We start from the raw sequence: 17,807 nt of genomic DNA on the forward strand, positions 1-17,807 counted from the left end.
TAATATGATAAGTCATTCCATAAATCGTAGCTATTATATATGTTAACATATGCATAGTCAAATCTCTACTATTATGGTAAGTCATTCTATAAATCGTGGATATCATATATGCTAACACTCCCCCTCAAGTTGGTGTATGAATATCTGAAACGCCTAACTTGGATAATGCATTCTCAAAGACAATCTTGCTGACGCCCTTTGTAAGAATGTCTGCAAGCTGCTGAGAGCTTGTGACAAATGGAGTGCAAATTTGACCAAAGATGATCTTCTCTCAAATGAAGTGACGGTCCACCTCTACATGCTTAGTCTTATCATGCTGAACGGGATTTGCTGCTATGCTAATGGCAGACTTGTTGTTGCAGCAGAGTGAAAATGGAAGCGACACTAGAAGGCACAAGTTTGTCATCAAGGTTTTCAGCCATAACAACTCATATACCCCAAGAGCCATAGCCCTATAATCTTTTTTTTCCCTAGTTGTACTCACACATTGCCTCCACTGAGGTTCGAACCCCTGACCTCCCTTTGGGAAGTAAGGGCCTTGTACCGCTAGGCCACAGGCCTGTTGGTATAGCCCTATAATCTGCCTCTGCCCTAGATCAAGAGACAATAACCTACTTCTTAATGCGCCAAGTAACCAAGTTACCACCAATAGTGGTATAATAACCCGAAGTTGACTTCCTATCTGAAACTGATCCTGCATAATTAGCATCTATCTAAGCCTCAGCATGTAAGTGACCATGATTGACAAACAAAATACCACGGCCCGGACACCCTTTTAAGTAGCGAAGGATCTGAATAGCTGCATCAAGGTGAGGGGTACGAGGAGAGTTCATGAATTGACTCACGACACTCACGACATAAGCGATGTCAGGTCGAGTCATGGATAAATAGATGAGCTTCCCCACGAGTCGTTGATACTGTCCAACATCTGACAACAACTCCCCTTCAGAATCAGCCAACCGATGATTCTGCTTAATCGGAGTATCAACAGGACGAGCGCTAAACTGACCAGAAATAGAAAGCAAGTCAAGAACATACTTGCATTGAGAGATGAAAATGCCGGCCCTGGAGCGAGCCACCTCAATGCCCCAGAAGTACCGTAGGGGACCAAGATCCTTAATCTCAATCTGACGGCCAAGATAGCTCTTAATCTCAGCAATTCCGGTAGTATCATTGCCGGTAAGAACAATATCATCGACATACACAATGAGAGCAACTGTCTTACCGCCTGAATGACGTAAAAACAAGGTTTGATCAGCTGCACTTTGATGGAAACCAAACTTGAGCATGGCAGTGCCAAAGCAACCAGACCAAGCTCGAGGAGACTGCTTGAGGCCATACAGAGAACGACGAAGATGACATACCATACCAGAATGAGCAGGAGAACGAAAGCCAGGAGGAGGAACCATGTACAGCTCCTCCTGCAAATCACCATTGAGAAAGGCATTCTTGACATCTAACTGAAATAGAGGCCAAGATCGAATCGCAATAATGGAAAATAATACACTAATGGTATTCATCTTGGCAACAGGGGCAAAAGTCTCCTGATAATCTATGCCATAAGTTTGAGCATAACCTTTGGCAACCAACCAGGTCTTGTAACGAGCAACTGACCCATCTGGATTATGCTTAACTGTAAACACCCAACGACAACCCATAGCCTTTCATCCAATGGGAAGCGGAACCATGTCCCAAGTCTGATTTTTCTCAAGTGCTTGTAGTTCTTCTGTCATAGCATCATGCCATTGAGGTTGTGCTAGTGCATCTGCAAGACTAGAAGGAAGAGCAACCGAGGCAACAAAAACAAGAAAACTCTGATAGGAGGGTGAGAGAGTATAATCAGAAACAAAATTAGAAATAGGGTATGTACAAGATCGTTTACCTTTTCGAAGAGCAATGGGGCAATCATCAAGCGAAACAATAGCTTGAGATGGCGGAGCTGGTGCCGAAGGAACAAGGCAGTCGATCATGGGAGTAGAAGCTTGTACCTTGTCTCCGATTATAAACCTGTGAAAAAGGAACAATTCCCCCTGCTGGGGGGTATCACGAGGAGGAATCATAGAAGACGGAACAGATAACGGTAAAGGAGTTGAAGACGGAAGAAGGTGATCATCCATTATATTCAATGGGAACCATTCAGTTTGAGAACCAATTGAACCACTATAGTATAGTGTATGCTCAAAGAAAGAAACATCCATGGATATAAACCGCCGACGACTGGGAGGATGGTAACACCTATAACCTTTTAGAGAGTGAGAATAGCCTAAAAACACACACTTCAAAGCCTTGGGGTCAAGCTTTGTATGAGTCTGCCCCAACTGCTGAATAAAGAGCACACAGCCGAAGACTTGCGGAGGAATAAAAAAAAGAGATGAATTGGGATGTAAGATTGAGAGCGGGGCTGCAAAATTAAGAACCCTAGAAGGAGTTCTATTAATGATGTAAACAGCTGTAAGAACTACATCTCCCCAAAATGACTAGGGAACATTCATGCCAATGCAGATTGCTCTGGCTAAGTCAAGGATGTGGCGATTCTTTCTCTCAGAACGGCCATTCTGTTGAGGAGTTTTAACATTAGCCATCTGATGCTCAATCCCAAATTCTGTACATAACCGCTGTACCTCCCTATAAGTGTACTCCGTACCTTGGTCAGATTTGAATTTTTTAATGGTACGACCATATTGATTTTGAACCATTGTCATAAATTTTTAAAAAATGGTGTATACCTCATTTTTGGTTTTCATAAGATAAACCCATGTAACCCGACTATGATCATCAATGAACAACATGAAATATCGAAATCCAAGACTAGAAGTAACTGGGCAAGGACCCCACACATCTGAATGAACAAGATCAAAATGTGTTAAAGCAGATTTATTACTACTAGCAGGATAACTGGAACGAACTTGCTTAGCCATATGACTTGTCTCACAGGATAAATCTGACATTGCCACATTACAAAAGAAGGAAATAAATGTTTTAAATAACAGAAAGAAATATGTTCTTAATGCACGTGCCAATGCATAAGCTGAGCTTTGTTAGATGAAACAAAATTAGAAAGTGAAGTTGAATGTGCTTGAGTTGACCAAGGAGCATCCAACAGGTATACTCCGTCTACTTCACGCCCATTGCCAATCGTCCGTTTCGACACCAGATCCTGAAAAATACAATGAGAGGGATAGAATGTTACACTACAATTTAGTTGTTTGGTAATGCTACTAACAAAAATAAGATTTGTAGTCAACTGTGGAACATGGAGTGTATCTGACAAAGTTAATGAAGGAGTAACTGATATGTTACCCTTCGCAGCAATAGAAGATGGAGAGCCATCCGCAAGGCGTACCTTGTGATGGCCAGAGCCAATAAGATAAGATTGGAAGAATGTGGACATACTAATCATATTGCCTAAAGCACCAGAATCAATGATCCATGGTGTCGAAGATGTAAATATGCTATGTGCAGACGCAATAGTACCTGAGTGGGCATAAGTGGAGGTTGGTTGAGATGATGCTTTTGTTTGATTGAAGAATTGTTTAAACTTGTCCAAATCAGCTTGAGTCAAGGTAACTGTGGCAGAAGTTGTAGAGGCAGAGTTGTCAGGAGTTGACAACGAGATTGGTTGTGTAACAGAATGTGCAAAGGATCAAGGTGGTTGTTTTTGTTGCGGTGGGCGTCCATGTAGAGTATATCAACGAGATTTGATGTGACCAATTTTTCCGCAATGGTCACACCATCCGCATTGTCGTCCAAGAGGAGGACTGGTGGTAGAGCTCTGAACTGGCTGGGATGGTGCAGTTCCTGAAAGGTTGGGGACCCGAATTGCCATAGTAGAACGATTAACAGAAGTAGCACCTAATGGATGAGTCCGACGGTTCTCATCTGACAATACATAGGAGTATGCATCCTCAAGAGTAAGGAATGAAGATAAGCCCAATAAATGAACATGAGCATACTCAAACTCGTCTTTCAATCCGGCAACAAACTAAAACACTCGATTCTTCTCCACAATCCCTGTATATAAAACTGCATCATCGGATCCTTCCAATAGTGGAAGGAATCATAATATGACATCTCCTCCCAAATAGCACAAAGTTTGGCGATGTAACCTGAAACTATCAAGTCACCCTGAGAAATCCTGGTGATATCTCGCCCCAGCTAGAAAATCCGTGCACTATTTTGCCTCCGAGAATAAGTGCGTTGAACTGAATCCCAAATCTTCTTAGCAGTCTTCAAAAACATATAGCCAACAACTATGTTTGGTTGCATCGAATTGACTAGCCAAGACATAACCATAGTGTTATCTGCAAATCACTGTGGATATGCCTTCTCTGACTCAGCTGGCTCTTTCTCACAACCAGTAATATAGCCAATCTTGCCTTTGCCACCAATGAATATCTTGGTAGACTGTGCCCAAATCAAGTAGTTGGAGCCATCCAACTTCACTATGGTGATTTGAAGTCCTGGATTTTCTAATGAGTTGGTGGGAAAAATGGCTCCACCACCCACAGAACTTGAGCCAAGAGAATTAGCATTCGGGGACCCTGAATCTGCCATAATCTGTCACACGATAATAAAAAATTCCAAAAACACCACAAATTATGTTAATAAATCAAAGGGTCTCCTCAGACCATAAACAATAACAATGTCTCCTCAGACCATTCCTGAAAAATCCAAATACATACTTTTTTTAAGGAGCGCTGCCCGCTTATATATGGCCAAACAGCCTCCTCCTATATATCCAGAACCTCTTTGTAAACTAATTTTTTTTTTTTTTTACCCAAGCCCTTCTAGGTGCTGGAGACCAACTATCCCAATTTATCTAAACCCTAGAAGAGTAAAAAAGAAATTGTAAAATTTAAAAATACCTGTTTTCGATCACAAAATAGCAACACAGAAAAACATGTGTAGGCAACGTCACACAATGTCACAAACAACCTAAGGTGGCTCTTGCACGAGTAGCAAAGCTGCTGAAAGGTGTAGAAAGGTGTTGGCTTTGATACCAAGTAGAAATATAAAAAGAAGAAAAAGGAGAGAATTGTGTTAAGGCTTGAAGGGGACGAATCACTCATTCACAACTCTAGTATTTATAAATAAAAAGAGCTTATGCTCATTTTACAAGAAAAGAAACTAAATCAAATTTAAATCAAATCACAACATATTCTAAAGCTTATTCTATGGCATATTCTATTGTATAATCAAATCTCTGTAAATCGTGATTATCATATATGCTAACATATGCATAGTCAAATCTCTGCTATTATGGTAAGTCATTCCATAAATCGTGAATACCATATATGCTAACAATAGGGCATACATATCACTCCTCCTTCCAATTTATCCTTAATAAAATGTTGATCAACTTCCACATGCTTAGTCCTATCATGTTGGACAGGATTGTGAGCTATGTTGATTGCAACTTTATTATCATAGTAAAGCTTCATAGGCATCGGACTTGAGATTTTAAGATCTTCAAGTAATCTTTTCAACCACAAACATACACAAATTCCATGAGCAACTGCTCTGAACTCAGCTTCTGCACTACTCCTTGCTACAACGGTTTGCTTCTTGCTCCTCCAAGTTACCAAGTTTCCACCAACATAAGTACAGTAACCTGAAGTAGACCTTCTATCCGTCACATTACCTGCCCAATCAACATCGGTATAGGCTTCAATCCTTAGATGGCCGTGGTTTTCAAACAACAAACCTCTTCCAGGTGATCCCTTTAGGTATTTGAGAATCCGGTAGATTGCCTCAAAGTGTTCTTCTCCTGGTGATTGCATAAATTGACTCACTACACTCGCTGCAAAGGCAATATCTGGCCGAGTGTGTGAAAGATAAACGAGTCTTCCAATCAGCCTTTGAAATTGCTCTCGGTTCACCACTTTTTCTGCACTCTCTGCCTGCAACTTTAAATTGGGCTCTATAGGTGTTTTCATTGGTTTGCAGCCAAGTAAACTTGTTTCCATAAGTAGATCCAACACATACTTCCTTTGAGAGACAAATATGCCTCTCTTGGATCTGGCAAATTCCATTCCTAGGAAGTATTTTAAAGCTCCAAGATCTTTTATCTCAATTTCCTTTAAAGAAAAGACTTCAAATCCTCCAATTCTCTTTTATTATCTCCTGTCGAGATTATTTCATCCACATAAACAATAAGTATGGCTATCTTACCATCACTTGAATGTTTGTAGAACAGAGTGTGATCAGCCTGACTTTGACGATATCGATGACCCTTGATAGCTTTAGTGAATCGATCAAACCATGCTTTGGGTGATTGTTTCAAACGATATAGCGATTTCTTCAATTTACACACCTTTCCAGCTCCATAATCATTTTCAAATCCTGGTGGTAGATTCATAAACACTTTTTCCTCTAGCTCACCATTTAAGAATGCATTCTTTACATCTAATTGCTACAATGGCCAACTCAAGCTTGCAGCAAGAGACAACACCACCTGTATGGATGGTACAAGAGCGAGTACCCTTTCTAATTGCAATAGGAATATCAAGGTCATGAGAAAGGCTCTCTTCATTGCTGGTTTCAGGAATTAAAGATGGATTAGAGACAGAAATACCTGTTTCATTCAAGATGCCTTTATCCGGAGAATTTTCTTGGCAGGTAGTAGGTTGATGCTCTATTTTTTGATCCTTCCTTCTTCGAGAGTAAACACGGAGCTCAGATTGAGGTTGGATTTGAAGTGGTTCTCCCCCTGAAGTGTAGTCTATAATGTTTGACTCAATAGGCTTCGGAGAGGTTGAAATAGTGGGTTCAGTAGGTAAGGTAGAGTTTGGTGAAACACTCGGCAATGGTAAAGAGCCCAATACTTCCCATAAATGGTCTTCCCTCTCATTACTCTTCCCCTGAAGAGTATTTTTGGTGAAATAGGGTTGAGTCTCAAAAAAGGTCACATCCATACTCACAAAGAATTTTTTTAGAGGTGAGGTTATAACATTTATACCCTTTCTGTTTAGGAGAGTACCCAACGAACACACACTTTTCAGCCCTAGGATCAAGTTTTGAACGGTCCTGTGTATGAACATGTACAAAGGCAATGCATCCAAACACTTTAAGAGGTAATGAGGTGAAGATCCTAATATGGGGAAAAACTGACAGCAAGCTGTTTAGGGGCGTCTCAGATTTCAACACCCTAATTGGCATTCTGTTGATCAAGTATGAAGCTGTAAGAACAGCCTCACCCCATAGATATTTAGGAACCCCCATAGTGAACATTATTGCCCTAGCAACCTCAAGTAAATGGTGGTTTTTTCTCTCAGCTATCCCGTTTTGTTGTGGGGTATCAAAGCAAGTGGACTTATACAAAATACCTTTTTCTTTCAAAAAATCACCAGCAATAGAGTTAAAGAATTCTTTTCTGTTGTCGGTTCTAAATACTTGAATCCAGGTTTGAAACTGGTTTTCAATCATGGCATAGAACGCTTTAAACACTCTAGCAGCCTCAGATTTTTCTCTCAAAAGATATACCCAGCACACTCTAGTATGATCATCAATGAAAGTGATGAACCACCTAGTTCCAGTCACATTAGTAACCCGAGGAGGCCCCCACACATCACTATGAATCAAATAAAATGGTTTGGATGCTTGTTTTAAATGAGAAGGATAAGAAACATGATGATGCTTTGATAATTGACAAGATTCACATTAAAATAACAAATGATTTAAATTTTTTAACAGGGATGGAAACAAATGTTTTAAGTAAGAGAAACTGGGATGGCCTAACCTATAGTGCCATAACATAATTTCACTACTACTTGCAGCTTGAGCTTGTCCACTCTTGAAGATTTCATTATCAAAATAATAGAGTCCATCAACCATCCTAGCACTGCCAATCATCTTCCTTGAATATAGGTCCTGAAATTCACAGTGAGAACAAGAAATTTGACAACACAGTTAGAATCTTTGGTGAGTTTACTAACTGATAAAAGATTGCATGAAAGGTTAGGCACATGGAGGACAGATTTTAAAAGAAGGTTTTCTGAGACAACTATAGAACCTTTTCCTGCAACTGGAGACAAACTACCATCAGCAATACGAATTTTGAAGTGACCAGAATTTGGAAAATATGTACTAAACAAATGTGATAAACTAGTCATATGATCAGATGCACCAGAATCAATAATCCAAGGTACCGGATTTAAAGAACTAGTGAGAGCACTTAAAGAGCTACCTTTTTGGGCAAGAGAACCTGAGGAGACACTTGAAACTTGAGTTTGGTTCAGCAGTTTGGAGAGATGATCAAGCTGCTCCTTACTGAATGGAGTTGTCTCGGTTTCAGTAGTAGCCTGCATTCCACACCTATTCTTGTCTCTAAATCTGCCTACCTTCCAATTTGCTGGTTTTCCATGTAGTTTCCACCATGTTTCTCGTGTGTGCCTTGGTTTGTTACAGAAATCACACCAGATCTTGGTTTTCTCTTCAATCTTCCGCTGTGGGTGATTTGTTGGTTTTGGATTAACTGCAGTTGCTGCCATTTCAGTGGCTGTTACATTGAGTGCAGAGTTCTCACCATAAGTGCTAGAAGATTTCTTTCCCATCATCTCCAACCTGGGGCTTTCTTCCCTCCTAACTTCCGAGAAGACTTCTCTAGTGGTAGGCAGTGGCTCTTTGCCTAGAATACGTCTTCTCACTTCGTCTAACTCAGCATTGAGTCCGGCCAAAAATTCAAAACCACGGTCCTTCTCAACTGTTTTCTTGAACTGGGCACTATCACATGCGCACTTCCATTCAAAATCATAAAAGAGGTCAAGTTCTTGCCACAAACCTTGTAATATGTTGTAATTCTTTGTAACTCCTTGTCTTGTTTCTCGGATCCTTGTTTTAATTTCATAGACTTGTGCAGAATTGCCCAAGTCTGAGTATGTCTCACTCACTGCGTCCCATAATTCTTTGGCAGTGGAGAGATACATAAATGTCTGGCGTATCTCCGATTCCATGGAGTTCACTAGCCATGACATAATCATGGAATTTTTTGCATCCCAAACGGCGTATGCTGGATCATCTTCCTTTGGGGCCTGCTTTGCACCAGTTAAATAACCAATCTTCCCCCGCCCTCGGACGAACAACTGTACGGATTGAGACCACCGTAGAAAAATCTGTCCATTCAACCGATGAGTGGCAATTTGGAGGATTGGGTTGTCACCTGAACCGGATGAAGTGATATTGGATTTCCGAGCATTTGAGGAATCGACCAAAACTTCCTCAATGGAGATTCCAGACATCGCGGATTCAACCAAAGAAATCGTCCAGAAATGACGAAGAGAAATAGAAGAATAAGTCTTCTATAATTCTGGTATAAACGACCAGAATTATAGATGAATATTTACTGATTTTATTGGATAATCAGCATAACAATGGATTAATTTACCATCCTAGTGAGGGCGGCTCTGATACCATGAACACAAAGGTGAAAAAGAATAAATTCTGATATTCTGTTTTCATATATCATATGTTAGTTTACAGGCCTATATAGATATAGAAGTGTATTACAAATTATATCTAAGGAAAAGATATATACAGATCATAACTATCTAACGATGGATAATTCCTAAAAATCCTCCATAACTAATTTTCTAACAATTCAACCTAGATCTTTCCACATAAGTATATGAATTTTGCACTTGTAGTGACACTCCACTGGGAATTCAATTTCGGATCTGACATATCTTCTTTGTAATGACAAACAATTTCTTCTGTGTTTATCTACCATATTTCTTCTATATACTTCACACCTAAATTGACTTTCTTGCAATATTCTGTAAGTTTGACACCAAGTGAAGGCATATGAAATTAAATCTTTTTCCATCAGTTATTTGTGAAAATCTCAGATTGGGAGCATCGCTGATGCTTCTCTAGAAAATTAATATCTTGGATGCAGTGTTGGTTTGGTTATCTTGATGGTATAAGTATTTAAGACATAGCCTTTAAATTTTAATAGTTTACAATTTGGTTGTTGACTTTGTGTCAAATTAGAGCAGGCAAGATACTGGGAAACCTCAGTACCTCACTGCTTCTACCTGGTAATTGTAATACATTGACTTTTTTTGTGTGTGTGGGTGGGTGGGGTTGGGGATGTTGGTTGAGGGGGGAAGCTGGCCATAAATATGGGAAGTGTTGATAATATAAATACTTAAATTGCACCTTCTTTAACAGTTTCAGCCATTAAAAGCAATGATTTTAGTTAATTCCGAATATCTGGAACTAAGATGCTTAATTATAATACCTCTGAATCTATAAAAACAGTAGCTGAGTTTATATTACACTTGGTGACTCAAAAATTTGCTGTCTCTTACTTGTGTGGTTTCATTAACAGTGCATCCTCTTTTTGGTTTTACCAACTAGGCTTTCACCACTTCCTATATCTGCTGTTTCTGGGACTGGAACTGGAGAGCTCCTTGATCTTGTTTGTTCAGGGTTAAAAAAATTTGAGGTACTGGGTTCTTACAACTCAGCTTTCAGTGTCATGTATCTCAGCATTTCATGATTATTGACTTTCGGCGAATCTATGTTTCAAGTCTACCATATATATATATATATATATATATATGTATTTTGTTTTTTTATTTGGTACTCACACACATGCCTCCACTGAGGCTTAAATCCCTGACCTCCCTTTGGGAAGTAGGGGCTTGGTACCGCTAGGCCACTGGCCTGTTGGTTTCAAGCCTACCATTTTAATCACTTAGAAACAAAATGAACTGTTTGCTATCTCTAACTTAGTTCTGACAGGTTATTCCATTGATCTTACGTACCAGGCCCCTGACCTCCCTTTAGGAAGTAGGGGCCCGGTACCGCTATGTCACTGGCTTGTTGGTTTCTAGCCTACCATTTTAGTCACTTAGAAACAAAATGGACTGTTTGCTATCTCTAATTTAGTTCTGACAGGTTATTCCATTGATCTTACGAACAAATTGAAATGGAAAATCAAATCAACTATGCTTTTGATGTCCAAATTGTGCTCTTTATTTAAAATTTGATTTTGCATAGATTCAGTATTACACACTTTATCCAATGAGTTATCAATTACGCTGACAATACAATGGGTCGCTGACTAGATTAGTTGATTTAAAAATAATAAAATATTCTATTCTCCAAGTAGGATTTAAAGTTGACTGTTTCACGAAGGAATTATATGAAGTTTGAGGTGTACAAAGCAACTATATTGAAATATCGAGGCACTTGATACATGAGTAGAAATATAAAAAGAAGAGAAAAGAGAGAATTGCGTAAAGGCTTGAATGAGATGAATTACCCATTCACAGCTCTAGTATTTATAGATAAAATGAGCACATGCTCATATTACAAGAAAGGAAACAAAATCAAATCATTGCATATTCTATGCCTAGACATATGCGTAAATAAAGTCAAATACATGATTAGTGGCTATCATATCCCACAGATAATATGGTAAATCACATCCCATTATTTGGGCCTATCATATCTTGGCTATTATGGTAAGTTATACCATAAATCGTGGTATCATAAATGCTAACACTCCCCCTCAAGTTGGTGCGTGGATATCTGAAATGCCCAACTTGGACAATGCATTCTCAAACACAATCTTGTTGACACCCTTTGTAAGAATGTTTGCAAGCTGCTGAGAGCTTGTGACAAATGGAGTGCAAATTTGACTAGAGATGATCTTCTCTCGAATGAAGTGACGGTCCACCTCTATATGCTTAGTCCTGTTATGCTGAACGGGATTTGCTGCTATGCTAATGGCAAACTTGTTGTCGCAGTAGAGTGAGCATGGAAGCGACACTAGAAGGCACAAGTCTATCATCAAGGTTTTCAGCCAAAGCAACTCACGTACCCCAAGAGCCATAGCCCTATACTCTGCCTTTGCACTAGATCGAGAGACAACATCTTGCTTCTTACTGCGCCAAGTAACCAAGTTACCACCAATAGTGGTACTATAACCTGAAGTAGACCTCCTATCTGAAATTGATCCTGCATAATCAGCATCTGTCCAAGCCTCAACACGTAAGTGACCATGATTAGCAAACAAAATACTATGGCCTGGACACCCTTTTAAGTAGCGAAGAATCCGAATAGCTGCATCAAGGTGTGGGGCACGAGGAGAGTGCATGAATTGACTTACGACATTCACGGCATAAGCAATGTCAGGTTGAGTCATGGATAAATAGATGAGCTTCCCCACAAGTTGTTGATGTTGACCAATATCTGACAACAACTCCCCCTCAGAATCAGCCAACCGATGATTCTGCTCAATCGGAGTATCAGCAGGACGAGCGCCAAGCTGACCAGAAGCAGAAAGCAAGTCAAGAACATACTTGTGTTGAGAGATGAAAATGGCAGTCTTTGAGCGAGCCACCTCAATGCCTAAGAAGTATCATAAGGGACCAAGATCCTTAATCTCAAACTGACGGCCAAGATAGCTCTTAACCTCATTAATTCCGGTAGTATCATCGCCGGTAAGAATAAAATCATCGACATACACAATGAGAGCAACTGTCTTGCCGCCTGAATGACGTAAAAACAAGGTATGATCAGCTGCACTTTGATGGAAACCAAACTTGAGCATAGCAATGCCAAAGCGATCAGACCAAGCTCGAGGAGACTGCTTGAGGCCATATAGAGAACGACGAAGACGACATACCATACCAGAATGAGCAGGAGAACGAAAGCCCGGAGGAGGAACCATGTACACCTCCTTTTGCAAATCACCATTAAGAAAGGCATTCTTGACATCTAACTGAAATAGAGGCCAAGATCGAATTGCAGCAACGGAAAATAATACACGGATGGTATTCATCTTGGCAACAGGGGCAAAAGTCTCTTGATAATCTATGCCATAACTCTGAGCATAACCCTTGGCAACCAATCGGGCCTTGTAACGAGCAACTGACCCATCTGGATTATGCTTGACTGTAAACACCCAACGACAACCCACAACATTTCGTCCAATAGGAAGCGGAACCATGTCCCAAGTCTGATTTTTCTCAAGTGCTTGTAGTTCTTCTGTCATAGCATCTCGCCATTGAGGTTGTGCTAGCGCATCTGCAACACTGGAAGGAACAGGAACCGAGGCAACAGAAACAAGAAAACTCCGATAGGAGGGTGAGAGAGCATAATCAGAAACAAAATTAAAGATAGGGTAAGTACAGGAACGTTTATCCTTTCGAAGAGCAATGGGGCGATCATCAAGCGAAACAATAGCTTCAGAAGGCGGAGTTGGTGCCGAAGGAACAAGGCAGTCGATTGTGGGAGTAGAAGCTTGTATCTGTTGTCTCCGATTATAAACCTGTGAAAAAGGAACAATTCCCCCTGCTGGTGGGGTATCACGAGGATGAATTATAGAAGAAGAAACAGGTAATGGTAGAGGAGTTGAAGACGGAAGAAGGTGATCATCCATTATATTCAATGGGAACCATTCACTCTGAGAACCAACTGAACCACTATAGTATGGTGTATGCTCAAAGAAAGAAACATCCATGGATATAAACCGTCGACGACTGGGAGGATGGTAACACCTATAACCTTTTTGAGAGTGATAATAGCCCAAAAACACACACTTCAAAGCCTTGGGGTCAAGCTTTGTACGAGTTTGCCCCAACTGCTGAACAAAGCACACATACTCGAAGACTCGTGGAGGAATAAAAAATAGAGATGAATTGGGATGTAAGATTGAGAGTGGGGCTGCAAAGTTAAGAATCCTAAAAGGAGTCCTATTAATGATGTAAACAGCGGTAAGAACTGCATCTCCCCAAAATGACTAGGGAACATTCATGCCAATGCAGATTGCTCTGGCTAAGTCAAGGATGTGGCGATTCTTTCTCTCAGAACGACCATTCTGTTGAGGAGTTTTAACATTAGCCAGCTGATGCGCAATCCCAAATTCTGTACATAACCGTTGTACCTCCCCATAAGTGTACTCTGTACCCTGGTCAGATCGGAATTTTTTAATGGTACGACCAAATTGAGTCTGAACCATTGTCGTAAAATTTTTAAAAATGGTGTATACCTCATTTTTGGTTTTCATAAGATAAACCCAAGTAACACGACTATGATCATCAATGAACAACACGAAATATTGAAATCCAAGACTAGAAGTAACTGGGCAAGGACCCCACACATCTGAATGAACAAGATCAAAAGGTGTTAAAGCAGATTTATTACTACTAGCAGGATAATTGGAACGAATATGTTTAGCCATATGACATGTTTCACAGGATAAATCTGACACTGCCACGTTACAAAATAAGGAAGGAAATAAATGTTTCAAATAACCAAAAGAAATATGTCCTAAACGCATGTACCAACGCATAAGCTGGGCTTTATTAGATGAAACAAGATTAGAAAATGAAGCTGAATGTGCTTACGGTGACAAAGGAGCATCCAACAGGTATAAACCGTCCACTTCACGCCCACTGCCAATCGTCCGTTTCGACACCAGATCCTGAAAAATACAATGAGAGGGAAAGAACGTTACACTACAATTTAATTGTTTGGTAACGCTACTAACAGAAATAAGATTTGTAGCCAACTTTGGAACATGAAGTGTATTTGACAAAGTTAATGAAGGAGTAACTGATATGTGACCCTTCCCAGCAATGGAAGATGGAGAGCCATCCGCAAGGCGGACCTTGCGTTGGCCAGAGCAGATACTATAAGATTGGAAGAGTGAGGACATACCAGTCATATTGTCTGAAGCACCAGAATCAATGATCCATGGTGTTGAAGATGTAGATACGCTATGTGTAGATGCAATAGTACCTGAGTGGGCATAAGTGGAGGTTGGCTGAGATGATGCCTCCATTCGGTTGAAGAATTGCTTGAACTTGTCCAAATCAGCTTGAGTCAAGGTAACTGTGGCAGAAGATGTAGAGGCAGGGTTGTCATGAGTTGACAACGAGACTGGTTGTGTAACAGAATGTGCAGAGGATCGAGGTTGTTGTTTCTGTTGCGATGGACGTCCATGTAGAGCATAACAACGAGATTTGATGTGACCAATTTTTCCGCAATGGTCACACCGTCCACGTTGTCGTCCCAGAGGAGGACCGGTGGTAGTGCTTTGAACTGACTGGGATGGTGAAGTTCCTGAAAGGTTGGGAATCCGAACTGCCATAGCAGAACGATCAACAGAAGCAACACCTAATGGATGAGTCTGGCGGCTCTCATTTGACAACACATAGGAATATGCATCCTCAAGAGTAGGGAATGAAGATAAGCCCAATAAATGAACACGAGCATACTCAAACTCGTCGTTCAACCCGGCAAGAAACTGAAACACTCGATTCTTCTCCACAATTCCTGCATATAAAACTGCATCATCCGGATCCTTCCAAGAGTGGAAGGAATCATAATATGACATCTCCTCCCAAATAGCACGAAGCTTGGCGATGTAACCTGAAACTGTCAAGTCACCCTGAGAAATCCTGGTGATATCTCACCCCAGCTGGAAAATTCGTGCATTATTCTGCCTCTGAGAATAAGTGCGTTGAACTGAATCCCAAATCTGCTTAGCAGTCTTTATAAACATATAGCCAACAACTATGTTTGGTTGCATCGAATTGACTAGCTAAGACATAACCATAGCGTTATCTGCAAATCACTGTGGATATGCCTTCTCTGACTCAGCTGGCTCTTTCTCAGAACCGGTAATATAGCCAATCTTGCCTTTGCCACCAATGAACATCTTGGCAGACTGTGCCCAAATCAAATAGTTGGAACCATCCAACTTCAGTGTGGTGATTTGAAATCCTGGATTTTCTGATGAGTTGGTGGGAAAAATGGCACCACCCCCCATAGAACGTGGGCCAAGAGAATTAACAGTCGAGGACCCTGAATCTGCCATAATCTGTCACACGACAATAAAAAGAACTCCAAAAACACCACAAATTCTGTTAATAAATCAAAGGGTCTCGTCAGACCATTCCCAAAAAATCCAAATACATACCTTTTTTAAGGAGCTCTGCCCACTTACATATAGCTAGACAGCCTCCTTCTTAATATTCGGAACCTCTTTGTAAACTAATTTTTTTTACCCAAGCCCTTCTAGGTGTTGGAAACCAACTATCCCAATTTACCCAACCCTATAAGAGTGAAAAAGAAATTGTAAAACTTAAAAATACCTGTTTTCGATCACACAACAGCAATACAGAAAAACATGTGTAGGCAACGTCACATGATGTCACAAACAGCCTAAGGTAGCTGTCGCACAAGTAGTAAGGCTGCTGAAAGGTGTGGAAAGGTGTTGGCTCTGATACCAAGTAGAAATATAAAAAGATGAGAAAGAGAGAATTGCGTAAAGGCTTGAATGAGATGAATTACCCATTCACAGCTCTAGTATTTATAGATAAAATGAGCACATGCTCATATTACAAGAAAGGAAACAAAATCAAATCATTGCATATTCTATGCCTAGATGTATGCGTAAATAAAGTCAAATACATGATTAGTGGCTATCATATCTCACAGATAATATGGTAAATCACATTCCATGATTTTGGCCTATCGTATCTCGGCTATTATGGTAAGTTATACCATAAATCGTGGTATCATAAATGCTAACAACATGCAAGTGATAATACAGTGTCTCCAATTTCCAAGCATCATTAGAATTATTTGTAGTGTCATCATTTTGTGTTCTTCTATACACTGTTAATATGAGGGGTAAATCTGTATTGCTGGTAGTTGCAGAAGCTAGTTTTTAATTAATTTCCTCTAATCCATAATCCCTTGCTCTTTAGGATCTATCCAAAGCTGTCCCCATTAATAGTTTTTACCTGCTCCATTCTTTTATTATATTTTTGTTCAGAGAAACTTTGGGAGAGTGATTGAACAACGCCTAAGACGAGAGACGGAAGTGTCGGAGAATCAATTTGTATTCATGCCGGGCAGCAATGGAGGCCATTTACTTACTAAGGAGATGAATGGAAAGATATAGAGAGAAGAAGAGAGATCGCCATATGGTTTTTTTTGATTTGGAGAAAGCCTATGATAGGGTACCTAGAGACCTAACATGGAGGGTTTTATAAAATAAAGGAGTCAGAAAAGGATAATTGACACAATAAAGGACATGCATGATGGCTCTGTGACTATAGTTAGAACGCCAGTAGGGGAAGCAAGTGAATTCCCAATTTTTGTAGGCTTACACCAAAGGTCTGCATTAAGTCCATACCTTTTGCCTTGGTTTTGAATGAGTTGACAAGACATATCCAAGATGAGATTTCGTGGTGATTGTCTTTTGCCGATGATATTGTTTTAGTTGATGAGACTAGAGAATGAGTTAACCTCAAAATGGAGGTTTGGAGGGAAGCTTTAGAAGTAAAAGGGTTTAAGAAAAGTTGAAATAAAACTGAATATATGGAGTTTAACTTTAGTGAATATAGAAACACAAATCAGGATGTAGTGAGGATTGAGAATCAATGAAAGTGGACATTTTTTGTTATTTTGGCTCAATTATTCACAATGAGAGAGAAATTGGAGACCACGTTAATCATAGAATCAAGGTAGGATGGGTTAATTAAGGAGTGCATCTAGTATATTGTGTGATCGGTGTATCCCCTTATGATTGAAAGGGGAGTTCTGGCAACTATTAGACTAGCCATACTTTAAGGTACCCCGAATGTTGGATAGATAGGAAACAATATTTGCATAAAGTGAGTGGTAGAAATGCGAATGTTGAGATGAATGTGTGGTAAGACTAGAAATGGTAGAATTAGAAATGATCACATTCGGAAGAAGGTTGTAGTAGCACCTATGGGAGATGAAATGAGAGAAAATAGGTAAAGATGCAAAGCCTTTTAAGTGCACCTGTTAAGAAAAGT

General features: G+C 40.0%; 1 protein-coding gene across 2 annotated transcripts in view; it reads left to right on the forward strand.

The window, feature by feature from the left end:
* LOC132268241 (uncharacterized) overlaps positions 1–17,807 on the forward strand; it is an 86,156-nt gene that overhangs the window by 11,063 nt on the left and 57,286 nt on the right. For both annotated transcript variants that reach the window (XM_059769062.1, XM_059769061.1), the window contains one exon: positions 10,357–10,444. In XM_059769062.1, the coding sequence (XP_059625045.1) occupies positions 10,357–10,444 (88 nt within the window). The remainder of the gene's footprint in view (positions 1–10,356; positions 10,445–17,807) is intronic.

This window comes from Cornus florida, unplaced genomic scaffold, assembly GCF_030987335.1.
Source record: "Cornus florida cultivar Cherokee Brave unplaced genomic scaffold, ASM3098733v1 CherokeeBrave_3.0.0_Hap2_Chr08, whole genome shotgun sequence".
NCBI lineage: Eukaryota > Viridiplantae > Streptophyta > Magnoliopsida > Cornales > Cornaceae > Cornus > Cornus florida.